General features: G+C 39.6%; 1 protein-coding gene across 2 annotated transcripts in view; it reads right to left on the reverse strand.

Moving 5' to 3' along the window:
- The window catches only part of skd (mediator complex subunit skuld), an 888,725-nt gene that overhangs the window by 299,399 nt on the left and 564,817 nt on the right, over positions 1–24,509 (reverse strand). For both annotated transcript variants that reach the window (XM_067142112.2, XM_067142111.2), the window contains one exon: positions 22,049–24,026. In XM_067142112.2, coding sequence (XP_066998213.1) covers positions 22,049–24,026 — 1,978 coding nt within the window. The remainder of the gene's footprint in view (positions 1–22,048; positions 24,027–24,509) is intronic.

Below are 24,509 nucleotides of genomic sequence, written 5' to 3' on the forward strand. Positions count from 1 at the left end.
GTACAGGGTGGACAAAATGAAACTGGCCCAGAAAATATTTATAAGACTGGTGTGGAAAAGACCCTTGTTAATGAACAGGAGAAATGTCCAACAGAGGAAATGGTAGAAACCATGATTTCAATGCACCATTCGGTTGCTGTCACATGTCTGTGTATGTGCATCACCCGCATGCTCTGTCCCGAGTACGTCGCTGTATCATTGCATGCGAGTGAAAGGAGCAGGTGTGTTCAGTGACCATTTGAATGAAACACAAAATGGTGCTCACGTTAAAACAATGTGTTCACTGTCGATTGTCATGTGAAGCACAATTTGTTAGAAAAAGGTGCAGAACTCTTTGCTCACGAGTTTAAGACTGGAAATGTTTTCACAAAACCTCCAGCAAAGTCTGCAATGCAAAACTTAATGGCAAAATGGCGTGTAACGGGCTCAGTAGCGAATAAAAACCGTAACTGTCCAAAAAGAGTTCAACCACCAGAAAACACTGCTCGAGTGAAAAAACAAAGTCCGACGAAATCTCAATGCTGTTTATCTGTGCAAGAGGGAATTACGATATTGTAGTATTGAAACATTATCAAAAAGGACCTGCATCTATATCCTTACAAATTTACTGTTCTGCATGCGTTAAAACTGTCTAACCTTCACGTGTTGTGTTCTGCCGGTGGTTTCTAAGCAAAGTGGAGTCAGGACTTTTGGATCCTTCAATTCTTCAGTTGAGGCCTGGTTCAACTTGTCAGGGTATGTGAACTCACAGAACACGCACCATTATGCATCAGAAAATCCCCATCCGTACATCAGAAAGACATTGCATAATCTCAAGACAGGTGTGTGGTGCACAGAATTGACGTCAACGATGGCCATTTCCAGCATCTTCTGTGATGTTCATTAACAAGGGTCAATGCCACATCAGTCTTATTGTAAATATTTTCCAGCCCAGTTTTATTTTGCCAACCCGGTATAATTCTACCCCATTCCCTTTTTGAGGAAGATCACGCCATTTCCTACATTAACGACTCTTCAGTTCTCCATGGGCTACTTGAATCTTACGGTATGTGGGGCCCATTAGGCAGGTCTAGTTAAGTAAACGATCAGATCTCTCATCATTAAGGGATCTTGCAGTTATTAATGTGTTTCAAATATGCTTCCCATTTCGAGTGAAATAGACCTAACCCCTAAAGAAGCAATATCTTGAAGAAAACTGTTAACCTAGATGAGAATGGTCTGGCTTTATGCAAGATTTCCAAAGAATAAGAAATAATAGTAATATCGAACATCAAACTATCTTTTTAGAATTTTATATGAAGTAGAAATATTTTCTTGCAGCTAATATGGTAATTTATATTGCAGTATATGTTACAATACCTCTTGCTAAGACACAGTATCATTTGGCATTTTTTAAAAAGAGCAGTCTTTTCCAAATTCACAACTGTTTTCCTGATTTGTGATCAGATGACTTTGGTTATATGAAAGGCAACATAATAAAATTGGTCACGATCAGACTGAAGAATGTGCTGAGCAGATGATTCTCCAGAAATTTCACAGAACTGACTACTATAACTGGCTGCCTTAATACCTTACAGTTAAGCTGTAATCTAAGTTAGTTTTTCAATAAAAATTTATTTGAATTAAAGCACAATGATCAATTTCTAGGTAAGATAATACACAGCACCATAACCAGATAGATATAAGCGATTGATGATTTACAATGTGCCTTACGTTGCACCAACACAGGCGGGTCTTATGGCAACGATGGGATAGGAAAGGCCTAAGAGTGGGATGGAAGCGGCCATGGCCTTAATTAAGGTACATCTCCAGCATTTGCCTGGTGTGAAAATGGGATACATATAAGTACTGGAAAGAAAGAAAGAAAGAAAGAAAGAAAGAAAGAAAAGGAACAGACTAAACCGGCTTTCTTCGTATTCTACATTTCTCACATCAACAGATCTGGAACTGTGTTCATCCTATTGTGTGTTCATTTTCTTATTCCTATCTCTATATCGTACATAACTTGAGTAACTAGACAGAGTAGAATAATACACTTTTACTAGGCAGATTGTCATACATTAAAGGTATCCTCAAATATTTGGATAGGCAGGTGAAAGTAGCTAGTTGCTTTACGTCGCACCGACACAGATAGGTTTTATGGTGACAATGGTACAGGGAAGGGCTAGGAGTGGGAAAGAAGCGGCCGTGGCCTTAATTAAGGTACAGCCCCAGCATTTGCCTGGTGTGAAAATGGGAAACCACAGAAAACCATTTTCAGGACTGCCGACAGAGGGTTCAAACCTATCATCTCCCGAATACTGGATACTGGCCGCACTTAAGCGACTGCAGCTATCGAGCTCGGTCCGGATAGTTCAATGCTCAACATGCCAGAAAACAATGTGGAATTCCAGTCCACTTTAATCTCCGTTTTAAAGGAACATACAATTCTGTTTCCAAAGTTACAGTTACCGGATAAGAAGCACAAGAAAACAAGTGCAATAAATGGAGTTCAGAGTGAACTAATTGCTCAATTTAACATGAATACTTCCGTCCAACAACTGTTGGTAAAAATTTACAAAAAATGAAAACAAGACTGAAATATAGAATCAAAGCGTACTGGAAACAAACCCATATCGTTAAGACAATGGGAGAAGCAGCTGATGGATCCGATGCAGGGGAAGGATAACCCTAGCATCGACTGTCTGAAATGTAGGAAATCATAGCCTGAATATTACGACATTAATAAATCGCTATTTGTTTTACGTTGCACGGACACAGATTGGTTTTATGGCAACAGTGGGATAGGAAAGGCCCAGGAATGGGAAGGAAGCGGCCATGCCATTAATTAAGGAACAGCCCCACCATATGCCTGGTGTGAAAATGGGAAGCCACGGAAAACCATCTTCAGGAGTGCCGACAGTGGGGTTCAACCCACTATCTCCCGGATGCAAGCTCACAGCTGCGCGCTCCTAACCGCATGGCCAACTCACCCAGTCATTAATAAATCGAGATGGTTAATGGTGTGGGTTAGTGTAATCACAACCTACTTTATGAACCATGGGCAACATCTAAGTGGCCTAGTAAGTGGTCCTGAGAGTCGGGATACTAGTTGCTACGGAATGGGAGTGGGCATCTCGGACATATTCTGAGCCTCCCTGTGCTCAGGCGGCTGGGACTATATAATCCATCGGGGTCCCTAACCCGTTAGAGGAGAGATCCTCACTTGGACTATGTGTAAGTAGGGAAGCATTCTGCTTCACGAATTTACAGAGCTCAGAACATTTTAAGAAAGACTCGGGCCTATGGGAGTAACAGAGTCCCACTCCCATTTCACAGGCGAGGGACTCCTTGGAAAAAACTTGGCGAATTAAAGTGAATTCGTTGGAGTGCTATCAATGATAATGGGGCTTATGGGAGAAAGAAAGTAGAACTGGCTGAGTCAGCAAAGAGGATGCATCTGGATGTGGTAGGAGTAAGTGATATTCGGGTAAGGGGTGCTAATGAGGAAGAGATAAGATTGTAAATTATACTTGACAGGTGCTAAAAAGAGAAGGGCAGAGTATGGGGGAGGACTGTTCATCAGGAATAATATTGCACACAACACAGATTCTGTTAGGTACGTAAACGAGTGAATGATGTGGGTAGATTTGGCAGTTGGAGGAATTAGGATGAGAATTGTCTCAGTGCATTCACCATGTGAGGGTGCAGATGAGAATGAAGTTGACAATTTTTATGAAGCATTGAGTGACATCGTAGTCAGGCTGAATAGCAAGGACAGGACAGTGCTAATGGACAATTTCAATGCGAGAGTTGGAAGTAAAACTGAAGGATACGAAAGAGTGATTAGTAGATGTGGGGAAGATATGGAAGCTAATAGGAATGGGAAGCGTTTGCTGGACTTCTGTGGTGGTATGGGTTTAGCAGTTACGAATATATTCTGCAAGCATAAGGCTATTCACCGCTACACATGGGAGGGTAGGAGTACCAGATCTATAATAGACTATATCTTAATCGACTTCCAATTCAGGAAACCTGTTAGGTTTGTATGGGTTTTTCTGTGATTTTTCGATGATACAGACCAGTAGTGAACTAAGTATCTCTAGGCCTAGGACAGAGAAAGTGAAACCTGTCTGCAAACGAATAAGAGTAGAAAATCTCCAGGACGATGAAATTAGGCAGAAGTACATGGATATGATTAGTTACAAGTTACGAACAGTGGACAGTAAGCAGGTTCAGGATGTAGAAAGAGAATGGGTGGCATACATGAATGCTGTAGTGGAAACAGCGAGAGAATGCCTAGGAACTATTGTGTGTAAAGATGTAAAAAAAAAAACGAGCATCTTGATGGAACGATGAAGTGAGAGCAGCTTGTAAACGTAAAAAGAAGGCTTATCAGAAATGGCTCCAAGCAAGGGCCGAGGCAGATAGGGAATTGTATGTAGATGACAGAAACAGAGGGAAACAAATAGTTGTTGAATCCAATAAAGAAGTCGTGGGAAGATTTTTTTTTTGCTAGGGGCTTTACGTCGCACCGACACAGATAGGTCTTATGGCGACGATGGGATAGGAAAGGCCTAGGAGTTGGAAGGAAGCGGCCGTGGCCTTAATTAAGGTACAGCCCCAGCATTTGCCTGGTGTGAAAGTGGGAAACCACGGAAAACCATTTTCAGGGCTGCCGATAGTGGGATTCGAACCTACTATCTCCCGGATGCAAGCTCACAGCCGCGCGCCTCTACGCGCACGGCCAACTCGCCCGGTGTGGGAAGATTTTGGTAATAACCTGGAAAGGCTAGGTCAAGCAGCAGGGAAACCTTTCTGGACAGTAATAAAGAATCTTAGGAAGGGAGAGAAAAAGGAAATGAACAGTGTTTTGGGTAATTCAGGTGAACTCATAATAGATCCCAGGGAATCACTGCAGAGGTGGTGGGGATATCTTGAAAATCTTCTCAACGTAAAAGGAAATCTTCATGGTGGTGCCATGAACAACTGAGCTCATGGAGAGGAGGAAAATGATGGTGAAATCACGCTTGAGGAAGTGGAAAAGATGGTAAATAAAATCCACTGTCATAAAGCAGCAGGAATAGATGAAATTAGACCTGAATTGGTGAAGTATAATGAGAAGGCAGGGATGAAATGGCTTCATAGAATAGTGAGATTAGCAGGGAGTGTTGGTAAGGTACCTTCAGATTGGACACATGCAGTAATTGCACTTATCTATAGGCAAGGGAACAGGAAGGATTGCAACAACTATCGAAGTATCTCATTGATTAGTATACCAGGCGAAGTATTCACTGGCACCTTGGAAGGGAGGGTGCGATCAGTGGTTGAGATGAAGTTGGATGAAACACAGTGTGGTTTCAAGACCACAGAGAGGCTGTCAGGATCAGATTTTCAGTATGCGCCAGATAATTGAAAAATGCTACGAGAGGAATACACAGTTGTGTTTATGTTTCGTAGATCTAGAGAAGGCATACGACAGGGTACTGAGGGAAAAGATGATCGCCATACTGGAGGACTACGTGATTAAGGGTAGATTATTAAAATCAATCGAAGGCATTTATATTGGCAATTGGGCTGCAGTGAGAACTGATGGTAGAATGAGTTCTTGGTTCAGGGTACTTACAAGGGGTCAAATGAGGCTGTAATCCTTCACCTTCGTTGTTCGTAGTTTACATGGATTATCTGCTGAAAGGTATAAAATAGCAGGGAGGGATTCAGTTACGTGGAAATGTAGTTAGCAGTCAAGTCATGCCTATGGTGACGACTTGGTCTTAATGGCAGATTGTGTCGAAAGCCTGCAGTCAAATATATTGGAACTTGAAAATAGGTGCAATGAGTACGGTATGAAAATTAGCCTTTCGAAGATTAATTGATGTCAGTAGGTAAGAAATTCAACAGAACGAATGTCATATTGGTGATACAAACCTTGAACAGGTAGATACTTTCAAGTATTTAGGATGTTTGTTCTCCCAGGATGGTAGTATAGTAAGTGACATTGAATAAAGGTGCAGTAAATCTAATGCAGTGAGCTCGCAGTTGTGATCAACAGTATTCTGTAAGAAGGAAGTCAGCTCCCTGACGAAACTATTTTTTCATTGGTCTGTTTTCAGACCAATTTTGCTTTATGGGAGTGAAAGCTGGGTGGACTCAGGATATCTTATCCATAAGCTAGAAGTAACAGACAAGAAAGTAGCAAGAATGATTGCTGGTACAAACAGGTGGGAACAATGTCACGAGGGTACTCAGAATAAGGAGATAAAGGCTAAGTTAGGAATGAACCCGATGGATGAGGCTGTACGCATAACCCGGCTTCGGTGGCGGGGTCATGTGAGGCGAACGGAGGACGATAGGTTACCTAGGAGAATAATGGACTCTGTTATGGAAGGTAAGAGAAGTAGAGGGAGACCAAGACGACGATGGTTAGACTCTGTTTGTAACGATTTAAATATAAGAGTTATAGAACTAAATGAGGCCACGGCACTAGTTGCAAATAGAGGATTGTGGCGACGTTAGTAAATTCAGAGGCTTGCAGACTGAACGCTGAAAGGCATAACGGTCTGTAATGATGATGTATGTAATAAATTGAGGAAAACGGTATAATGTAAATACCAAAAATTAATTATGATGAAAATAGTATATTGACAATTGAATGTATTTTAAAGGAACCAGATCTGCAGGAGTTGACATCCCTTCGACTTTCAACAGAGGCATCATAAGTCTGCATACATCGAAGTTCCTCTAAATTCGGGAGTCATGGACAGAGTCAGGCCGCGATACATCTACACTGGTTGAACTCTTCCTTTCCATTGCAAGTGCCCTGTACACTAATGCTAGGGACGCCTTTTATGTAAATGTACTCATTCCCATGAACATGTGGCTTCTTAATTTGTACACCAGTACAGTCTACATCTCCAACAGCATAAGGGAAGCTAAAACTTTCTTGCCACTTAGCCTGTGCTTCCTGCATCAAAGCAGGAATTTTATCTAATAATCTGCTTTCATTTCTATTCATGTCAAAACCTGCAAAAATGTTTTTGACCACAGTGCTCAGAGATGTCTTCATAAACTCCACTCCAAAACCCAGAGTCACCAAGATAACGCAAAAATATTCTCATTTTTTTCTTTGTTGGCAGTGCCCGACGCAAAAATATTCTCATTTTTTTTCTTTGTTGGCAGTGCCCGACCTCTTGTTTCTTTGTGAGTGCCCAAGGAGATGCTCCGCTAACCATTCAGCGTGCTTCTTACGAGACCTATGTAACACTTTGTAATCAAGTTGAGATGATTCTCTGTGAAGTTTATGTAATTTTCTTTTCCGATTAACCACATTTTTTTCTACAACTTGCTTTACGTCGCACCGACACAGATAGGTCTTACGGCGACGATGGGTCAGGAAAGGGCTGGGAGTAGGAAGGAAGCGGCCGTGGCCTTAATTAAGGTACAGCTCCAGCATTTGCCTGGTGTGAAAATGGGAAACCACGGAGAACCATCTTCAGGGCTGCCGACAGTGGGGTCGAACCCACTATCTCCCGAATACTGGATATTGGCCACACTTAAACGACTGTAGCTATCGAGCTCAATAGATTAACCACCATCACAAACTCTGCCATGCTACTGAACTTGACTCTTATCATTTGGAGTTACCTACTGAATTACCTCAAGGAAACATGAGCAGGCGCTTACCGGAAAGGGTGCCTGCTGTATCTTTATTCACCAGGAATCTGGAGTGCCCACTCTGCTACTCGAGCAACTGGAGTGTGTGCTACAGGTCACAGGTCAACTATGAGTGACTGCCATCAACCAGCAGTTTTTATTCACCTCATTGAGAGTGCCTGCTCTAAATTCGCAAGTAAAAAGTGCATGCTCATTTTTATTCACACCACCCAATAATGAAAACCTGAAACTTAAAAGAATGCTCATTAAAATCCAGTGGTTTGCACTGTGACTGCTGTTCTGGTAATCCAGATTTAACACTACGCAATGTTAGCAAGTTGACAGGAAAGAGTTTGGTCCAGACTCCTGAGGACTCTTGGATAAACTACCGAAGTTTAAGCTAGACATTGCACTATTACTTAGCAAAGCAAAGTTATCTCCGTACAAGCCATGAAGGCCCCTGAATGGGTGGAAGGTAAAGGCTTCCACCATCCGTATCGTTAAGTCAAAGTACAAGGTTGTAGATGCTGTTCTGTTGTGCTGAATATGGACATCCCTCATAACGCATACATCACAATCCTGACAGTGGTCACCTGGGAGAAAGCAGACCCGCAAAAGCCGTAGAGTATTGAGTTATGTTCTAAATCCCTATTGAATACATAAACTACTGAGTTACCAGTGAAGAACTAAAGATAAGAAAAATGCTTTTCCAGTAATATCACAACCCAATTTTCTGCAAATATGTTCAAAACTCTTTTTTAACATTCCTTGGAATATCTCAAAATTATAAGATCTCACACAGAAACAACATAATTCCAAATCAGAATATTCTTTATAGAAAGTGAAGTTTACAACAGTCTTTCATGCTTAGCAGACATGAATATTACATCTCCAATATACTTAAACATTAAAAAAAAAATCATGATCCATGCACAGGTTTATTTTTAATCTCTCATGTGATGAAGCTATTACACCAACAAGATTTCTGTAATTGATTTAACTAAATATGTGTGGATATAAGGACAAATCTATTTTAATTAGGATACATCACTCATTTAAAAGAAAAGAAAAAGAAAAATATAAATATTCAATTAAATCCACAAATGTGACTACACAAGCACTACAATTTACTATAGTGTGAAATTTCAAAAATTGAAGCCCCTTCTCAAGTAATGCTGCATGCACACCTTGTTTTCTCCCATTTTATGTTTCTTTTGAGCAGAAAAATGTATCTTTTCCTTGTACCCAATATTTTGCATTTACAATATCATACGTATAAGATAGAAAAGAACACAGCATCAAATTTTTTAAACAATAAACCGCACAATGCTATTTATATTTAAAAAATTATTTGCTTATTCAACTTGTATATTTAAAAAAAAACAATTGCCTGGAAAATTAACTGAATCAATTGAAAACTTAGAATAGTGCCTCGAGTTTTAGCACACGTTCTTATACACAATGTAAGTTAAACAAAGGTTGATAAACTAATTTTGGGCATTTATTACTTTCGATCAACAGGAGACCAGTCAATTCAAAATACACCACATATATAGTAACTTGTGTATTTCTTAGTCTTCTCGGACAGCCAAGGTTCGGGATCCCTGTGGACCTTGGGTTGGAATTTTCACTTGAAATATCGTGTAGCATCTGACCTTAAACTCCAAAACAAAACCCAAAATGAGTTACTGTTCTGCAGCAACTCCAGAAATACCTAGGACAAACTGAATAATATTTTATACTGTTTTAAGCCTTTCAATACAGGACAGAAGTAATATTTCTTTTATTTTTATGGGTATGTACTTTTTACCCACATAGAGCCCACACAAAACAAAACTAAATTTTTTTTCCAGCGAGTAGACTTTTAAAAATGAGGATGTAAACATACAGTATGTCCTAAAATGAGAGAAAAATATTTTTTAAATTGCCTTTCTATTATTCTGCAATTGATTTCACCAATATAGTAGTAAGGTGACCATATTCTTTTAGACTCAAATTCAGGATACATTACAAATTTCGCAATTGTAAAAAGAAATTTAAAACAAATCTCAAACATAATAATACAAAATATAACTATTTTTTTCAAACAATACATTAATCTACTCTTACTTTCTAAGATTAAAACGAGCAAGGGGCACCAGCAAACCAGTTGTAATTACCATTGCTGTGAATTCTCTTCAGCATAACGTTTTTCTCCAAAAGCATATAAAAAATTCAACACAAGTTTTAAGTGTAATTATCTCTAGTCTTTAACATTGCTTTCAAAGTTTCTACAGCAAGCTGTGTTTTGTCAGTGTTCCATACATTACTCATATGGGAAAATGCCCTTTCAGTAGCAGCATTGGTGCCAGGAAGGCAGAAAAGAAACACCACTACCTTTCCAGATTCCAAGGGATAGCTGCTAGGATCTTGGTCTTGTCAAATTATATTCTGTGTCTTGTTTCGTAGGAATGCTTGGCTACCACTGGAATATCTATGCTTTGGTTCTTGGTGTGATGGAAATGTTCTTTTAGGTGGGTGGAGATCAGACTTTGTTTCACCAACATAGCACGTTCTGCAGCTACATTCAATGTGGTATACTGCAGGAACCTGTAGTTCTATTGCGCCTTTTACTGGTCGTTGATAATGGGCTAGCTTCCGGTGTGGTTTATAGATGGTTTTTATGCCGTATTTGTCCAGGATCTTGCTGATCCCGTCTGTAGTGTTTTTAATGTATGGAAGTATCACTGTTTTCGGGCGGGTCAGTTCTTGTCTCCCATTGTTTTCTTCTACGGCGGCCTTTCCTTTGTTTTCTTCTGATTTTCTAAAGACTCATTAGATGTTCTCTGAGCGAATAGCCATTTCCCCTGAGGGTTCTCGTGAGGTGTTCTTTCTCTTCGGCTAGGTGTTCTGCGTCTGACATCACTATAGGCCTGTTAACCAGTGATGTTTAAACAGCCTGCTTTTGTGATGGGTGGTGATGAGAAGAGGCGTGCAGGTACCTGTCTGTTAGTGTGGGTTTCCTGTATACTGCATGACTCAGAGTTCCATTGATGTTGTTTTCCTAGTTGCGTTTTCATTCAGGTATACTCTTATTTTTGCTTGTGATTAGGCAATCCTCGACAGTGGTATGAGAGAATGGTGATATATAAAGAGCCTTGAGACCATAAAGCCGTAAATCTGACCTGAGCCTATTTGACTCCTGCCTGCAAATGGAAGGAAGGAACAAAGGTCAATACGTTGCTAGTTGTCAGAAGAGAAAATCTCTCATAAAACTGTGACTGTAGAATTTCTGGTGCCAGGTGTCAGGCCTATTGTACTATGTTAACAGATCTACCTTGGGTGTTACTGTAGTTAAATATTTACAATATCCGCAGATAACAATTCACGAATGCGGATAACCATTCACGGATGAAGGTGCAGATGTGGATGAAGAAAGTGCGGTTGCGGATATTACTTTGTACATCCGCACAGGGCTCTACTTATAGGTTACCATACGGTAATAAACGTAAAAGTAAACACTGTCAGCAATGATCGATATATGAGAATCTTTGCATATTATCATTATTATGGAATTCTTAATATGTTTTCATGTAATAAGATATGAATTTCCATTAAAATTGCTATCATTTTTATTCAATTAATGTGAGTAAATGGAACATAACCTAACCTCTGCAAATGATGTTATGACAGTAAATACCACAGGCATATAGATCTAGACTGGCAGTGAGCAGCACGATTCTGAAGCCGGAAGCGTGCAGTCGCTGCCATCTTACGTCACTACACTATCCTAATGCATTAATGTAAAACAGTGTCCCAAATGGGAATACTGGACAGGAGATAATTAAAATAATTAAAAGTACATAGAGATAAGAACAATACTACTAATTAATTACACCTATTAGGTCCTTTATTTTACTGTTAAAAAAAAGAAACAATGGTATATCAATTTATAAATGCTTTAAAATAGCCAGCCTGTTATAGACCGATTTATGGTCAAATCTGTTTCTATTCACTCTCTTACAGCATGATCCGCACATATCTTCAAGTAAGGCGTGCCGGGCTGAGTGGTTCAGACGGTTGTCCTGATTCCAACTTGGCAGGTTTGATCCTGGCTCAGTCCGGTGGTATTTGAGATACGTCAGCCTCATGTCGGTATCTTTACTGGCACGTAAATGATCTCCTGCAGGACTAAATTCTGGCACCTCAGCGTCTCCAAAAACGGTAAAAGTAGTTAGTGGGACGAAAAACCAATATCATTATTATTATTAGTGCCTATTGTTATTATTATTGTCTGACTCATTGGCTGAATGGTCAGCGTTGAGGCCTTCGGTTCGGAGGGTCCCGGGTTCAATTCCCGGTCAGGTCAGAAATTTTAACCGTCTCTAATTCTTCTGGCTCGGGCACTGGGTGTTTGTGTTTGTCCCAACACTTTTCTCTTCATATTAACACACTACCAACCACCACAGAAACACACAATAGTGATTACATCCCTTCATACAGGGTTCAGTCAGGAAGGGCATCCGACCATAAAACAGGGCCAAATACACATGTTCGCCACAGTTCGCACCCGCGACCCCACAGGTGTGGGAAAAGCTCTAGAAAAAGATTATTATTATTATTATTATTATTATTATTATTATTATTATTCTTGTTTCGTTTCGGCCAACTAAGGACCACGTCATTTCAACTGTTTCCCTTGAGTTTTAATGTTGGTCCAGTACTTCATTCGTATACGGTCTTGCTCCTTTCGTTCTTCCGTCCACGCCTTTCCAGTTTTCATCTTCGGCTTTGATAGGAAACTCTGATGTTCTTGGAGTTTTTTTCTTAAGTGGGACACGCTCCTGGATATCTTCAAATGAGATCCCAATCTCCTGCAGATCTTTCTGTACCTCACTGAACCATGCCCCCTTTACCCTTTTCTCTTGGAGGAAAGTGAAAATGCGGTTGGTTAACCGTGTTGAATTCATTCGGGCCATGTGTCCATAAAAAGTAATCCTCCTTTTTCACATCACATCAGTTATTTTCTCCACATGCGAGTACAACTCCTGGTTGTGCCGTCTCCTAAACTCGCCGTTGTCTTTGACTGGACCTAAAATTTTTCACAAAATCTTTCTTTCCTTGGCCTCCAATTTCTCCATGCCTTTTTTGTTCATGGCGAGACATTCCGCAGCATATAGAGCCTCTGGCCGGATAACAGTGCAATAGTGTTTGATTTTTGCATTCAAAGATATAGATCTTTTGTTATAGACATTTTTAGTCAGATGGTAAGCCATTTCCATTTTATTCATGCGTGAAGAAAAGGCTTCTTTTTCCGACAGGTTAGGTTCTATCCCTTCACCAAGATACTTAAATTTTTCAACTCGCTTGACTTTTCCGCGAGTCCCTTCTAGCTCACTTGGCGCCAGTTTGATGTTTGTAATGAATTTCGTTTTCTCAAAGGAGATTTGGAGGCCCGCCTTTGCAGCTTGTGTTTGAAGCTAGTTGATCTGCTTCGTGGCCACATCCAAGGAATCAGCGAAAACCGCGAGATCATCTGCAAATGCTAGACAGTCAATTGAAAGGTTCTTGTTCTTGTGGCCTAGTCTGACTCCGCTTTCGACTCCTTCATAACTCATTTCTCTGCGCCATTCACGGATCACTTTCTCAAGAACGCAGTTGAACAACAGAGGCGAGAGACCATCCCCTTGCCTAACTCCTGTCCGTATTTCAAAGGCCTCTGAGATATCTCCTCTAAACTTCACTTTTGAGATGGTGTTGGTGAGAGTCTGTTGGATGATCACTCTTGTTTTACCGTCCAAGCCAAATTCCTTTAAGATCTGAAGTAGGGTAGTTCTATCAATTGAATCATAGGCCTTCTTAAAGTCGATGAACGTTACTACAAAAGGCTTGCTCCTTAGTTTAAGATATGAAAGGACAGATTTCAGATTCATAATCTGCTCCACACATGACCGTCCTTTCCTGAAACCTCCTTGGTAATCACCCAGCTCTGGACCTAGCTGTTCTTCTGCCCTGATTTGAAGAGCTTTCGAGAGAATTTTGTAGGTTATAAGTAGGAGGGAGATGCCGCGATAGTTGTTAACATCCGACTTGTTGCCTTTCTTATGAAGTGGGTGGATTAGGGCAGATGTCCAGTCACATAGAAGCCTATCAGTGTTCCAGATTTCATGTATGATGTCCGTTAATTTTTCCACTGCATTGTCACTAGCAAACTTCTACAATTCAGCTATTATCGAATCTTCACCCGGCGCTTTATTATTCTTCATCAAGGATTGGATAATCTGTCCGACTTCCTCTTTCGTAGGTGGAGCTCAATCTCTGTGAACTGTTGTTTTATCTTCAAATGTGAATCTGGACAATGGGGCCTCGCAGTTAAGAAGGGATTCGAAGTATTTTGCAAGGATCCGGCAGTTTTCCTTGTCGTTGTTGTTATTATTATTATTATTAGGTACTAATAAGGTGATAAAGATACGTGTCCATTGGGTTTAGATCTAAAGCATGTGAGCTTAACCTTCAAAACAAATTTGTTTCATACAACTGAGCTGTGACTTCATTAAGTATGTTCCGTTTCAAGACCGAGCTTTGAGCTCGCATCCAGGAGATAGTGGGTTCGAATCCCACTGTCGGCAGCTCTGAAGACGGTTTTCCATTTTCATACCAGGCAAATGCTGGGGCTGTATTCCTAGTCCTTTCAAGTCCCATCGTTGCCATAAGACCTATCTGTGTTGGTGCAACGTAAAGAAAAAGACTGAGCTTAAACCATTACATGTATTCAGTCTGAAATACATCTCAGAAAGTTTGCACATGTGAACAACATCTTTCATAGGAACACAGGCCTACAGATTACCCCTATTCTTAAAAGAAATGAATGGATTAGAATGTTCTTTTTGTACAAATACTTCCTTACAAGTATCACATTGTAGAGAATTGAAAAACATCTCTACCACAAATTCTGAGATATACAGTATTCAAATAATATTCTGTTATAATAAAGCTAACACCTATTTCAATATACGCAAGTTTACTAATCCTTCTGCTCTAATTTTAGCAGTATTTTTGACATCTTTACAACATATCTTTAAAGGTGTGTGTTAGTGATGTATTAAGTTTTAGTAACTAGAGGCTATTAGCTCCATATATTGTTTGCTAGTGCTTCACTTAGTTTGGTCAGATGTTACCACATGTAATTGTACATAAAGGGTACAGACCTTTGCACATTATTATGAGGGTATATAGGGGTTGTAGTATGTATAAAAGAGGGCATATAAATCTCTGGTAAGACCCCAAGAAGAGTATGATTCTAGTGTATGGGACCCTCACCAGGATTACTTGATTCTAAAACTGGGAAAAATCCAAAGAAAAGCAGCTCGATTTGTTCTGGGTGATTTTCAACAAAAAGAGTAGCGTTACAAAAATGTTGCAAAGTTTTGGCTGAGAAGACCTGGGAGATAGTTCGACTAAGTGGTATGTTTTAAGCAGTCAGTGGAGAGATGGCGTGGCATGACATTAGTAGACAAATAAGTTTGAGTGGTGTCTTCGAAAGTAGGAAAGATCACAATATCAAGAAAAGTTGGAATTCAAGAGGACGAATTGGGGAAAATATCTGTTTATAAGAAGGGGAGTTAGGGACTAGAATAACTTACCAAGGCAGGTGTTCAATAAATTTCCAATTTCTTTGCAATCATTTAAGAAAAAGGTAGGAAAACAACATATAAGGAATCTGCCACCTGGGTAAGGTAAGGGTGTATTCTGCCCAAAGGCAGGTCCGAACCTCTGCAGAGGTGTGCCTGAGCCGGACTTTACGTACGGTAGGGTGGCCCGTTCCTTTCCGCTCCTCCGTTCACTTACACCCCACCAACAGTGCATGGCAACCCATCCACATCTTGACCCCGCCGAATGTTGCTTAACTTCGGAGATCTCATAGGATCCGGTGTTTCAACATGGCTGCCACCTGGGCGACTGCCCTAAATGCAGATCAGTAGTGATTGATTGACTGAAACTACTCTTATTCAATTACTAACATAACCAAAACAAAATCTTAACCTATAACCAGTGTTGTACCAACATTTCTATCATCATTATTGTTACTACTACTACTACTACTACTACTACTACTACGCCGCACTTCATCACAAGGGGGTTAACGCCAACAAATATACATTGGAAGGAAGTGAACTCTGTCTCCTACATAATTAGGCATTTTTAATAGTTGATTTAATTGCATTATTAACTAGATAACAAGTGTACATGAGAACATGTAAGCCACTTACCGGTGTATTGAAATTCCAATTCCTTTCTTCTTCTTCTTCTTCTTCTTCTTCTTCTTCTTCTTCTTCTTACTTACTTACTTACTTTGTGAATACGAAAAACCACACCTAAACATTATGCAGGTATTCACCATTCTGCCACACAGTAGTTTGCCGAATAATTAATGTAAAATGTACATAAAAACAGCATAAACCAAAACTGCACATAACACGGTAACACACATGTTTACAGTAGGTGTGTAGTGACATGAGACGGCGGCGGCTGCAAGTTTCCGGCTTCACGAGCACCAATGCTACAAGATAGAGCGCTGCCAGTCTATTTATTATATATCTGTGGTAAATATACTGCAAAATTTATGTTTAAGATAACCTCATTAATATTCTCCTCATGTAAATTATGGTATTTGCGTGTTTCTCTTCATTTTAAGAATGTATCCCACTGCTAGACAAAGAACCACAACAGCTGTTTGACTTTCCTCCATGTTAAAACAAAATGCTATCAAACCTTGCCAAATCTTGTCAATTCTTCAGCAACGTTTAACAATCTTTGACAAGATTTGACAATGTTTCTTGTGAAGCATTGAATTCAATGAAAAATTAGATTGTGTACAACAGGCATAAGACACTGAATGACGATGTTGATCTGGAACTAATGATTTAAGAAATTCACAACTTGATAAAATACAGGATGCAACAACAAGGTTTGGCTAAAAATTCAGGACACATTCCTCACATGCAGAAGAAAATATGTTATATGAACGGGTCCAGAAATGCTTTATTTCCATGTTAGAAACCATTTTCTACAGGTCTACAGAGTACACACAGGAACAGAACATACCAGCATAACACCACATGAAACTCTTGCTTACTTGAAATGTTCAAAATGCCCACCATTTGCATTGATACAAGCACCAATCTGCCAATGTGTTGAATCCTGAATGGCAGGTTGATGCATGTATCAATGCTAAGGGAGGACATTTTGAACATTTCATGTATGATTTGGTATGCTGGTACATTCTGTTCCTTTTGTGTTTCCCATGATTAATGCACTATGCAGAGTTGTCAATACCGAGTTTTAACATGGAAATAAAGCATTTCCGCACCTGTATCCATATAAGAATTTTCTTCCTCTGTGTGTGAAGAATGTGTCCCTAAAGTTTTGGCCATAACTTATTGTTATACCCCACAGAGAAATTTGTTTCTAGCCAAAAATTCCAGTTGTAATTGTGAACCCAAGACAGTAGTAACTGTTACACGAGGTTGCTCAATACTGGCATATCAAACACTCCACTATAGTTGCATGAAGAAAATGTTGCATCGGTGGTTGCATGGATCCAAATTTATGCAGTTTTTAAGTAGTAATATGCTGTTTCTTCAATTGACATATTTATACCTTGTGAATAATCCAATTCTCTACGACACTGTACATACAATTACGTGAAAAATATCTTAATTTTTCCTTATTAGTATTACACTATGAATCATAATTGCAATAAGTCATCTTATCAATGTATGCCTCTCTTTAAAGAACTTTTTAAACTCAATTGTATTATTAGGTAAGCTCTAGTCATTCCAAGTTGTTATGGCAGTCTACACTGCTTAGTATACATTTACGCAGTTCAAATCCTAACCTACAGATGTATCATGGATGCATTTGGGAATGAACTGTAAACTTGCAACTTGGTAAATTTTCCGATGGGTTTTCAATCACATTCTTCAAGGACGTCAGTCGCCATCATGGCGCTGAAGAGATGTATTTGTGCGGATGAAAACGAGGTAAGCAATCTCCTAGAAAGGGTCTCAGACAGTGGTTCCTGAAGGCAGCAATTTCAGTGATGATGAAACACTAGGTGAAGAAAATTCTGTTATATCGATAAACGTACTGAGGTGCGAAGCGCCACACACAATGATAACGTGCTGGGCCCTTCAAGGCGCATTTGTGCTTTGATGCAAAGTAAATGGGATTATTGGAACTGAACAAAAACTGACGAAGACCCTGTTAATTACACATGTACCAAGTATAGTGGAGTTAGTACAGACTTATGTGACAAGTTTTAAGTTAAGACCGAATGCTCTATCTCGCCAATGTTAATTTTGTATAATTTATGTTCTTTTTTCTCAGAAACTGCTAAAGATAAATGCATGAAATTTTTACAGTATATTCCTCAACTCTTACTAAGTGCTAGGATCTACAATCGGAACTGTGGTTCAATAAATGTGGTAGTAATGATTTTCTTTGGAAATATATAATCCAATTAAAAAAAAATAATGAAAACCGGGGCATAACTCTAAAAGTATTAGTCGTAATGACCTGATTGTAGATCCCCAGCTGTATTGTATACACATTAATTACCTGTCAAAATTTCATGGTTATACATTGTATAATTTTGAAGAAAAGGAACATTTATTGAGATTTTTTTAAGTTTCAAGCAAATCAACTCCAAAGTTGAAGAGTGAAAAAAATAAGTTACCCTATATGTTTTCCTAGGCCAATTAGAAGCATCCAGCACCATAATCTGACTCGTCACTGGCTAATCTGCTCCTTTTTTCTTCTTTCTTGCTTCTTTTGTTGCCAGACTTGCCACAAATTCTGCTGCATCCTTAACCTGTCAAGCACTTTCAATCCAGATGCTGTATGCTTTCCTATTTCTACTCCCAGTTCTTCAAGAACCTTAAGTCTGCCTGAATTCCCATGATTTAAGGTTATTACAGCATCTGAGACCCCTAACTTTAATGTATTATATCCCACAAACCCTCATCCAGATGATATTATTAAAAAACTGAAAGAAATGTGGAACCACAACAAGGATTCAATAAACATATAACTTTATCGCCAATTACTGTTTGTAAACAACAGTAGGCAGACATCTTGGAACACAACAGTATAGCCAACTTCCGGAACTTTAAAATGAGCTAAACCACAGACTTCTAGGCCAAGAAGTTCCTGATATATCAATGACTATACCAATCGGTATGAAACGAAAATCCATGCAGTGTAGATGTAAATTTTTAAAAAAATTAAAAATACTTCTAGGGCGAATTTCTATATAAATGATACACCAAAATGTTCGTCCAAATTGTAACACAAGTCAGTAAACGAAAAAAGTTTTTCTTTTCAGATTTTGGCGTTCGGTCCTACCTTAAACACAACCATCATTTGAACTTCTGAGTTTTCTGAAATATATAGCACGTCTGACAAAAATTCTTATAATCTATACATATGTGGGAAAAAATGAATAAATTATGAATTATAACAAAGAAGTTGAAAGACATGCATATTCCCCAGCAGAAAAGAAGGGGAAGTTCTTGTTGGTGAAAACAGTCTTATTGCTCTTCATTCGGAAGAATGTTTTGTGCAATCCCATCGAGGCAACAAATATTGAGCTCATGGCTGATTTTATATGTTTTTTGCATGTTAACATGCTTCTAACCTCTCTGCGCCACCATTTAAATTCGATTTTTAAGTCAGCTCACATGGTATTTAATATGACATCACTGGGTTAAAGCAGTAAGCACTAACAGATGAAGCTAACTGAACACCAAACTTACGATCTCCTTCTCCTTCTCCTTCTCCTTCTTCTTCTTCTTCTTCTTCTTCTTCTTCTTCTTGCTGGCCTTTCCCCCAATGTTACTGAGGTTGGCACTTGATATGGAACTGGCCCTATTTTATGACCAGAAGCCCTTCCTGATGTCAACACTATATGATGGAATGATTTCACTATTTCATATTTCTGTGGTGGTTGGTAGTGAGCTGTGTTGCATGTTGCATGTAAATGATCAACTTGCAGTCTCTATTCAGGAACATCCTTGAAAAACACCTTTTGCGTTGCACAAGACTCATTTTGGGACAGTCTCTGCTGGAACACTCATGCAGAACAGATTTTCCTTGTTGTTTCATTCATGTTCACAAATATTGCAGCAGTCTATTTTATTCACTTTAAGACTAGGTAGAGCAGGTTCTTTAATTTTCCACAGCAATTTTCCACGGTGCTTAATTTCTGTCAGATCTTTTCCAGATCGATTCTTCTTCGGATTGCAGATTTCATCAAATCCAACAAATCCAAAGTCATAAAGCAATGGCGATACTTTTATTAAATAATTAACATTAGGCAGTGGAATAATAAAATGCACGATATCTACAACACTTGCAAGAATGGTCATGCAGAAATACATTAGCTTTGTAATACTACTCTGCTCAGCCAAGGTCAGCAGCTGACTGACCTGAAGGGGAAACTGGCTGGCATTAGCGGCACACATGTGAAAGGTATGCTAAAGTGCCGGGCTGATTACCACTCCGGTAGAAGGGAGTGGCTAAATATAAACCGTTTGATCACTATTGTGATTGGTACAACCAACGGAGTGTTGAAGCTGGTAATGGAGAGCTTCTGTATTACACATGGAATGAAGGCCTATCTACCTATTACAGATACACTATTTAGTAATAATAATGTGTCTTACTAACTACTTTTATGGTTTTTGTAGACACCAAGGTGCCGGAACTTTGTCCCGCAGGAGTTCTTTTATGTTACTGTAAATCTACAGACACAGGGCTGACATATTCAAATACCGTTGGACTGAGCCAGGATCAAACCTCTCAACTTGAGCTCAGAACGCTACTTAGTCAAGTGGAAGAAGTGAACTTGGAGAAATCTGAAATCAGTCTGGTGTGTGTAGATGCCTTTCAATGCCAATCAGATGATCAATCAGACCATCCTCAAAATGATAATTTTTTTGAGGGGAATACAACATGTACAGCAACCAAAATCCACTGCCACCATGGTCCCCACATTTCTAATAAGATAAATATAAGTTACTTAGATATTTTTGAGAGGCTTGGATGAAGTCTAAAAGTAGAAGAAATATGTTTGCAAGAAGTAAACGTTCCATACAAACATCCATCTGACAAAAGTTTCTCCAATTAAATCACTTCAACCAAGGCAAGTTCAGAGTGAACATAATCATAATTACAAGGGACACAATTATTTTTCAAAATGCAGCGGAAAATAAATAATGATCATCATAAACCATCAATTATGTCACACAATTGCATATTCTCAGGTTGAAAACTGCTATAAACTTACAATAGGCACACAACTTCATTCTTTTTAAAACTAAAGGCAACTTCTTGATAATTACAAAATATTACTATTTGAAGAGAGACCATTCTCTTATTTATATATATAATAGGAAATATATGACACTGGAATAAACTATAAATATTATCTGACTGCAAGTAGGCGAGAAATCTTCATGCCATAAACGATATCATAGTCATGATTTTACTGATCAAAAGTAAGAAATAACAGATGGTATCTCAAAGATTATTCCCTCATTAAAAAGATAAAATAAGGAAGCCTGTTTCTAACGAGTAGTATTATCCCAACAGCAGTTAGTAACATCATTCAGCATTATTAGAATGAAGGCTTTAATTAATGAACAGATCACAAAATTAAAGGCTTTACAAATAAAATATTTTACCTTGGGCACATTTTACCTTCATTATGCTTCTAAGTATGCAACAAGCTGTGACAAACTAACATGATTGATAAAAGCATTATAAGGCAGTTAAGTGGGATCATTGCAAGAATATGAAACAAAAATGGCAGTAAAAACCTGATGCCACTGGGAAGAGTAAATTCTCCATAAAACACAGCACTTATAATATTTTAAAGAACAAAATTATTGTCCATGTTCTTAAAATGATCCACAGCATACCCCAAGTACAAAGCATTGTTGCAATAATGTGCAATTGTGCAATATAAAGTACTACAAAGATTATGACAGATCAAGTTCTATATGCAGCAAATGGGCATTTACCTTTCATCTTCCAACAGCTCATATCACGCAATTTTTATTTGTTTAAAAAATTATAGTTCATGGGCTCAATAAGTTACTAACTTTTGTGTTAACTTTGTAAATCACTATTTTGTTATTTCATCCTACACTCAGAAAAGGATAATATAATTTGGCATCCAAATACCAAATTAAGTAAGGAAACTTGCTTCTTAATATTACTTTAATATTCAGCAAAATGAGATATGATTTCTTGCAAGATCAAGATAGTAAAATATCCACGTTCTCAACAATAACCATCACCAAATCCAAGCCGTGATTTAACTGAAGAGGATAACTTATACTTGAAGGCACTCAATGGTTGAACAATTACTCACCTCTGCCAGCGAGACGATGGAACTTTCTCCATGTAAGAGGACCAGATACAGTGTATGGTGCATCCCAGAGTCTTGTAGTGCACTTCTTCTGAATTGCTTCTTGTAACAAAGGTTGAAGGCTTTTCATAACACGCACAATATCTTGGTTGCACTGTGGCCCCATTGCTCGCAAATAGGGCCACCTATGAACACACGGACTGCCTAAACCCTTGGCCCCACTATGCTGCATCATTTGTTGCTGTCGCTGCTGCATTTCCTCAACCTTACACATTGCAACCATACTCTCCAATGATGCCTGCCTTCCCTGTTCCAGGGCTAAGCAAGTTACTTCATTACTGTCCGTAAACTCGAGCACATTCACAGTAGTACCATAGGGCACCGACGGCCCTGAACTACCACGATACTGTTTCGATGCACGATATAACGAATTACTTGAGCTTTGAACTATCACACACTGTTCCCTTACTAATTCTATCACATTCTGTGGTAACTGGTCTACAATTTCACTGAAATTACTACCACCATTTTCTTGGCTGTTTTTAGAGCTGGAGACCAAGTATGGCATTAGAGACCCCTTCTTTCGTTCGCTTGGGTCTTCAGCAATACCTGTAATCTCCAGCTCATCTTCATAAAACAAACCAGATCTATGAGAAAGTCTCCGGTTCACTACAGCACTAAAGCCACAACTACACCTGATAGAATCTTCTTCCACACCACTGTTTATTGCAGAATTTGATGCAGCCCCATGATGTCCAGGGGATGATCCCATCATGCCATACGGAGGTGGAGGGCCACTCATTCCCATACCGGGGAATGGAGAGGTGGGCGGAAAGGGTAAGGCAGGAGGAGGCTGCGGTGGTGGAGCAGGTAGGTAAATACCAGCATCAGCACCTCGTATATTGCCAACGACTTTAGGTCCTGCATTGCACACACACAGAGTACAGCTATCAAAGTTATGATCACGAAAAATGTTCAGGGCAGTATCTCCAAGCAAGATATTTACTACTAAAGAGTTCGCTTCAGGTGCTCGAGCCATGTTAGGAGTGGGTACAGGTTCAACAGAATTCAAGTTCTTGTTGAGGTAGGACGAAGCGGTGGAAGTAGCAGGGCTAGGAAGCTCGTACGGCGGTGGAGGAGGGCAAGGAGTCCGAACTCCACCCACAGAGCCAGGTCCCCCGCTGCTGCCTCCACCACCTCCACCTCTATATTGCTGTTGTAAATGAAGAGGAAGGCCCCCACCACTCATGGCAGCTAACGTCATGGGACTGGGTGGGAAGTGGCCAGCGGGTGAAATGGGCGAGAGACCAGGCCGAGGATGAGGGAGTGGAGGGTGATGTGGATGGGATAATGAATGATGGGAATGAGTGACTGATGAGGCAGAATGATGATTACTTGCTACTGAATTGGGTCTTGAGTTGGTCCCTGGACCATTGGATACTAAATTACTGTTCATAATACCCGCTGCAGCAGTTGATTTTTCTGATAATGTTTGAACTGGAGGATATTGCCATGAAGGTTTATATACTAAATGAGACGGTAAGGATACAGGCGGCAAGCTCTGACTTGGTAAATTTGTAAGAGGGGCATATTTAGACGAACCAACAAATTTACAAATAACAGGTGGCCGGAAAACAAAAGACCAATCCTCAATATTTTCTTCTTGTGGACTACCCATATTGGGATATATTTCTTGCTTGTAACGTCCCACAGAAAGTCCCGTAGGTCCATCCATCATCTCTCCCATTGGACCATCAGAAAGATGACCACATGGCGAGGCAATGGGGTTATGTTCCATCGAAGGAGGCGTGGGGAACATTTTTGACAGTTCTTCAGGTCGGAGAATACCTGTGCCTCCACAACCATTGAGGGACGTATTACCGCCACTCCCTCTCGGTGGTTTCACCACAAGATTACCCGACGCGGAGTCCTCTGGCAAACCAGCGGGCTTGTTTGATCCTGGTGGGGTTTGTACCTGCAACTGTAAAGAATATATTCTTTAGACAATATAACACTAAAAACAGTCATTAGAGTAAAAGAGGATGATGATAACAACAACAACAATAAACAGGCCCAGGCTGGCAGGAGTGAAGGCAAACCTGGTCATTCAGATTCTGCGGGACCAGGCGATCACGCAGGGAAGTGTCAGAGCTTCACAAAAGTCCTCAAACCGAAGAGAACTCAATTCATTGGCACACAAAACATACAGACAGTGACCGAAACAGGTAAACTCATGATAATGACAGATACTTGTGACAGATTTGGAAACCTTCTACCTACTGCACAGGAGACATGATTTTGTGATTCTGATCACTTCGACTTCAGTGAATATCACATCTACAAGGGGAAGCCTGCAATGAAACCAGCAAATAGTAATTGATACATGCTGGGAATCACGTTCCTAGTATATAAGGATCTCCAGAACTCAGTGCTAGACTTCACATCAGCCTCCAAAAGCCTCTCC

The sequence above is a fragment of the Anabrus simplex genome, chromosome 2 (genome assembly GCF_040414725.1).
Source record: "Anabrus simplex isolate iqAnaSimp1 chromosome 2, ASM4041472v1, whole genome shotgun sequence".
Classification (NCBI taxonomy): domain Eukaryota; kingdom Metazoa; phylum Arthropoda; class Insecta; order Orthoptera; family Tettigoniidae; genus Anabrus; species Anabrus simplex.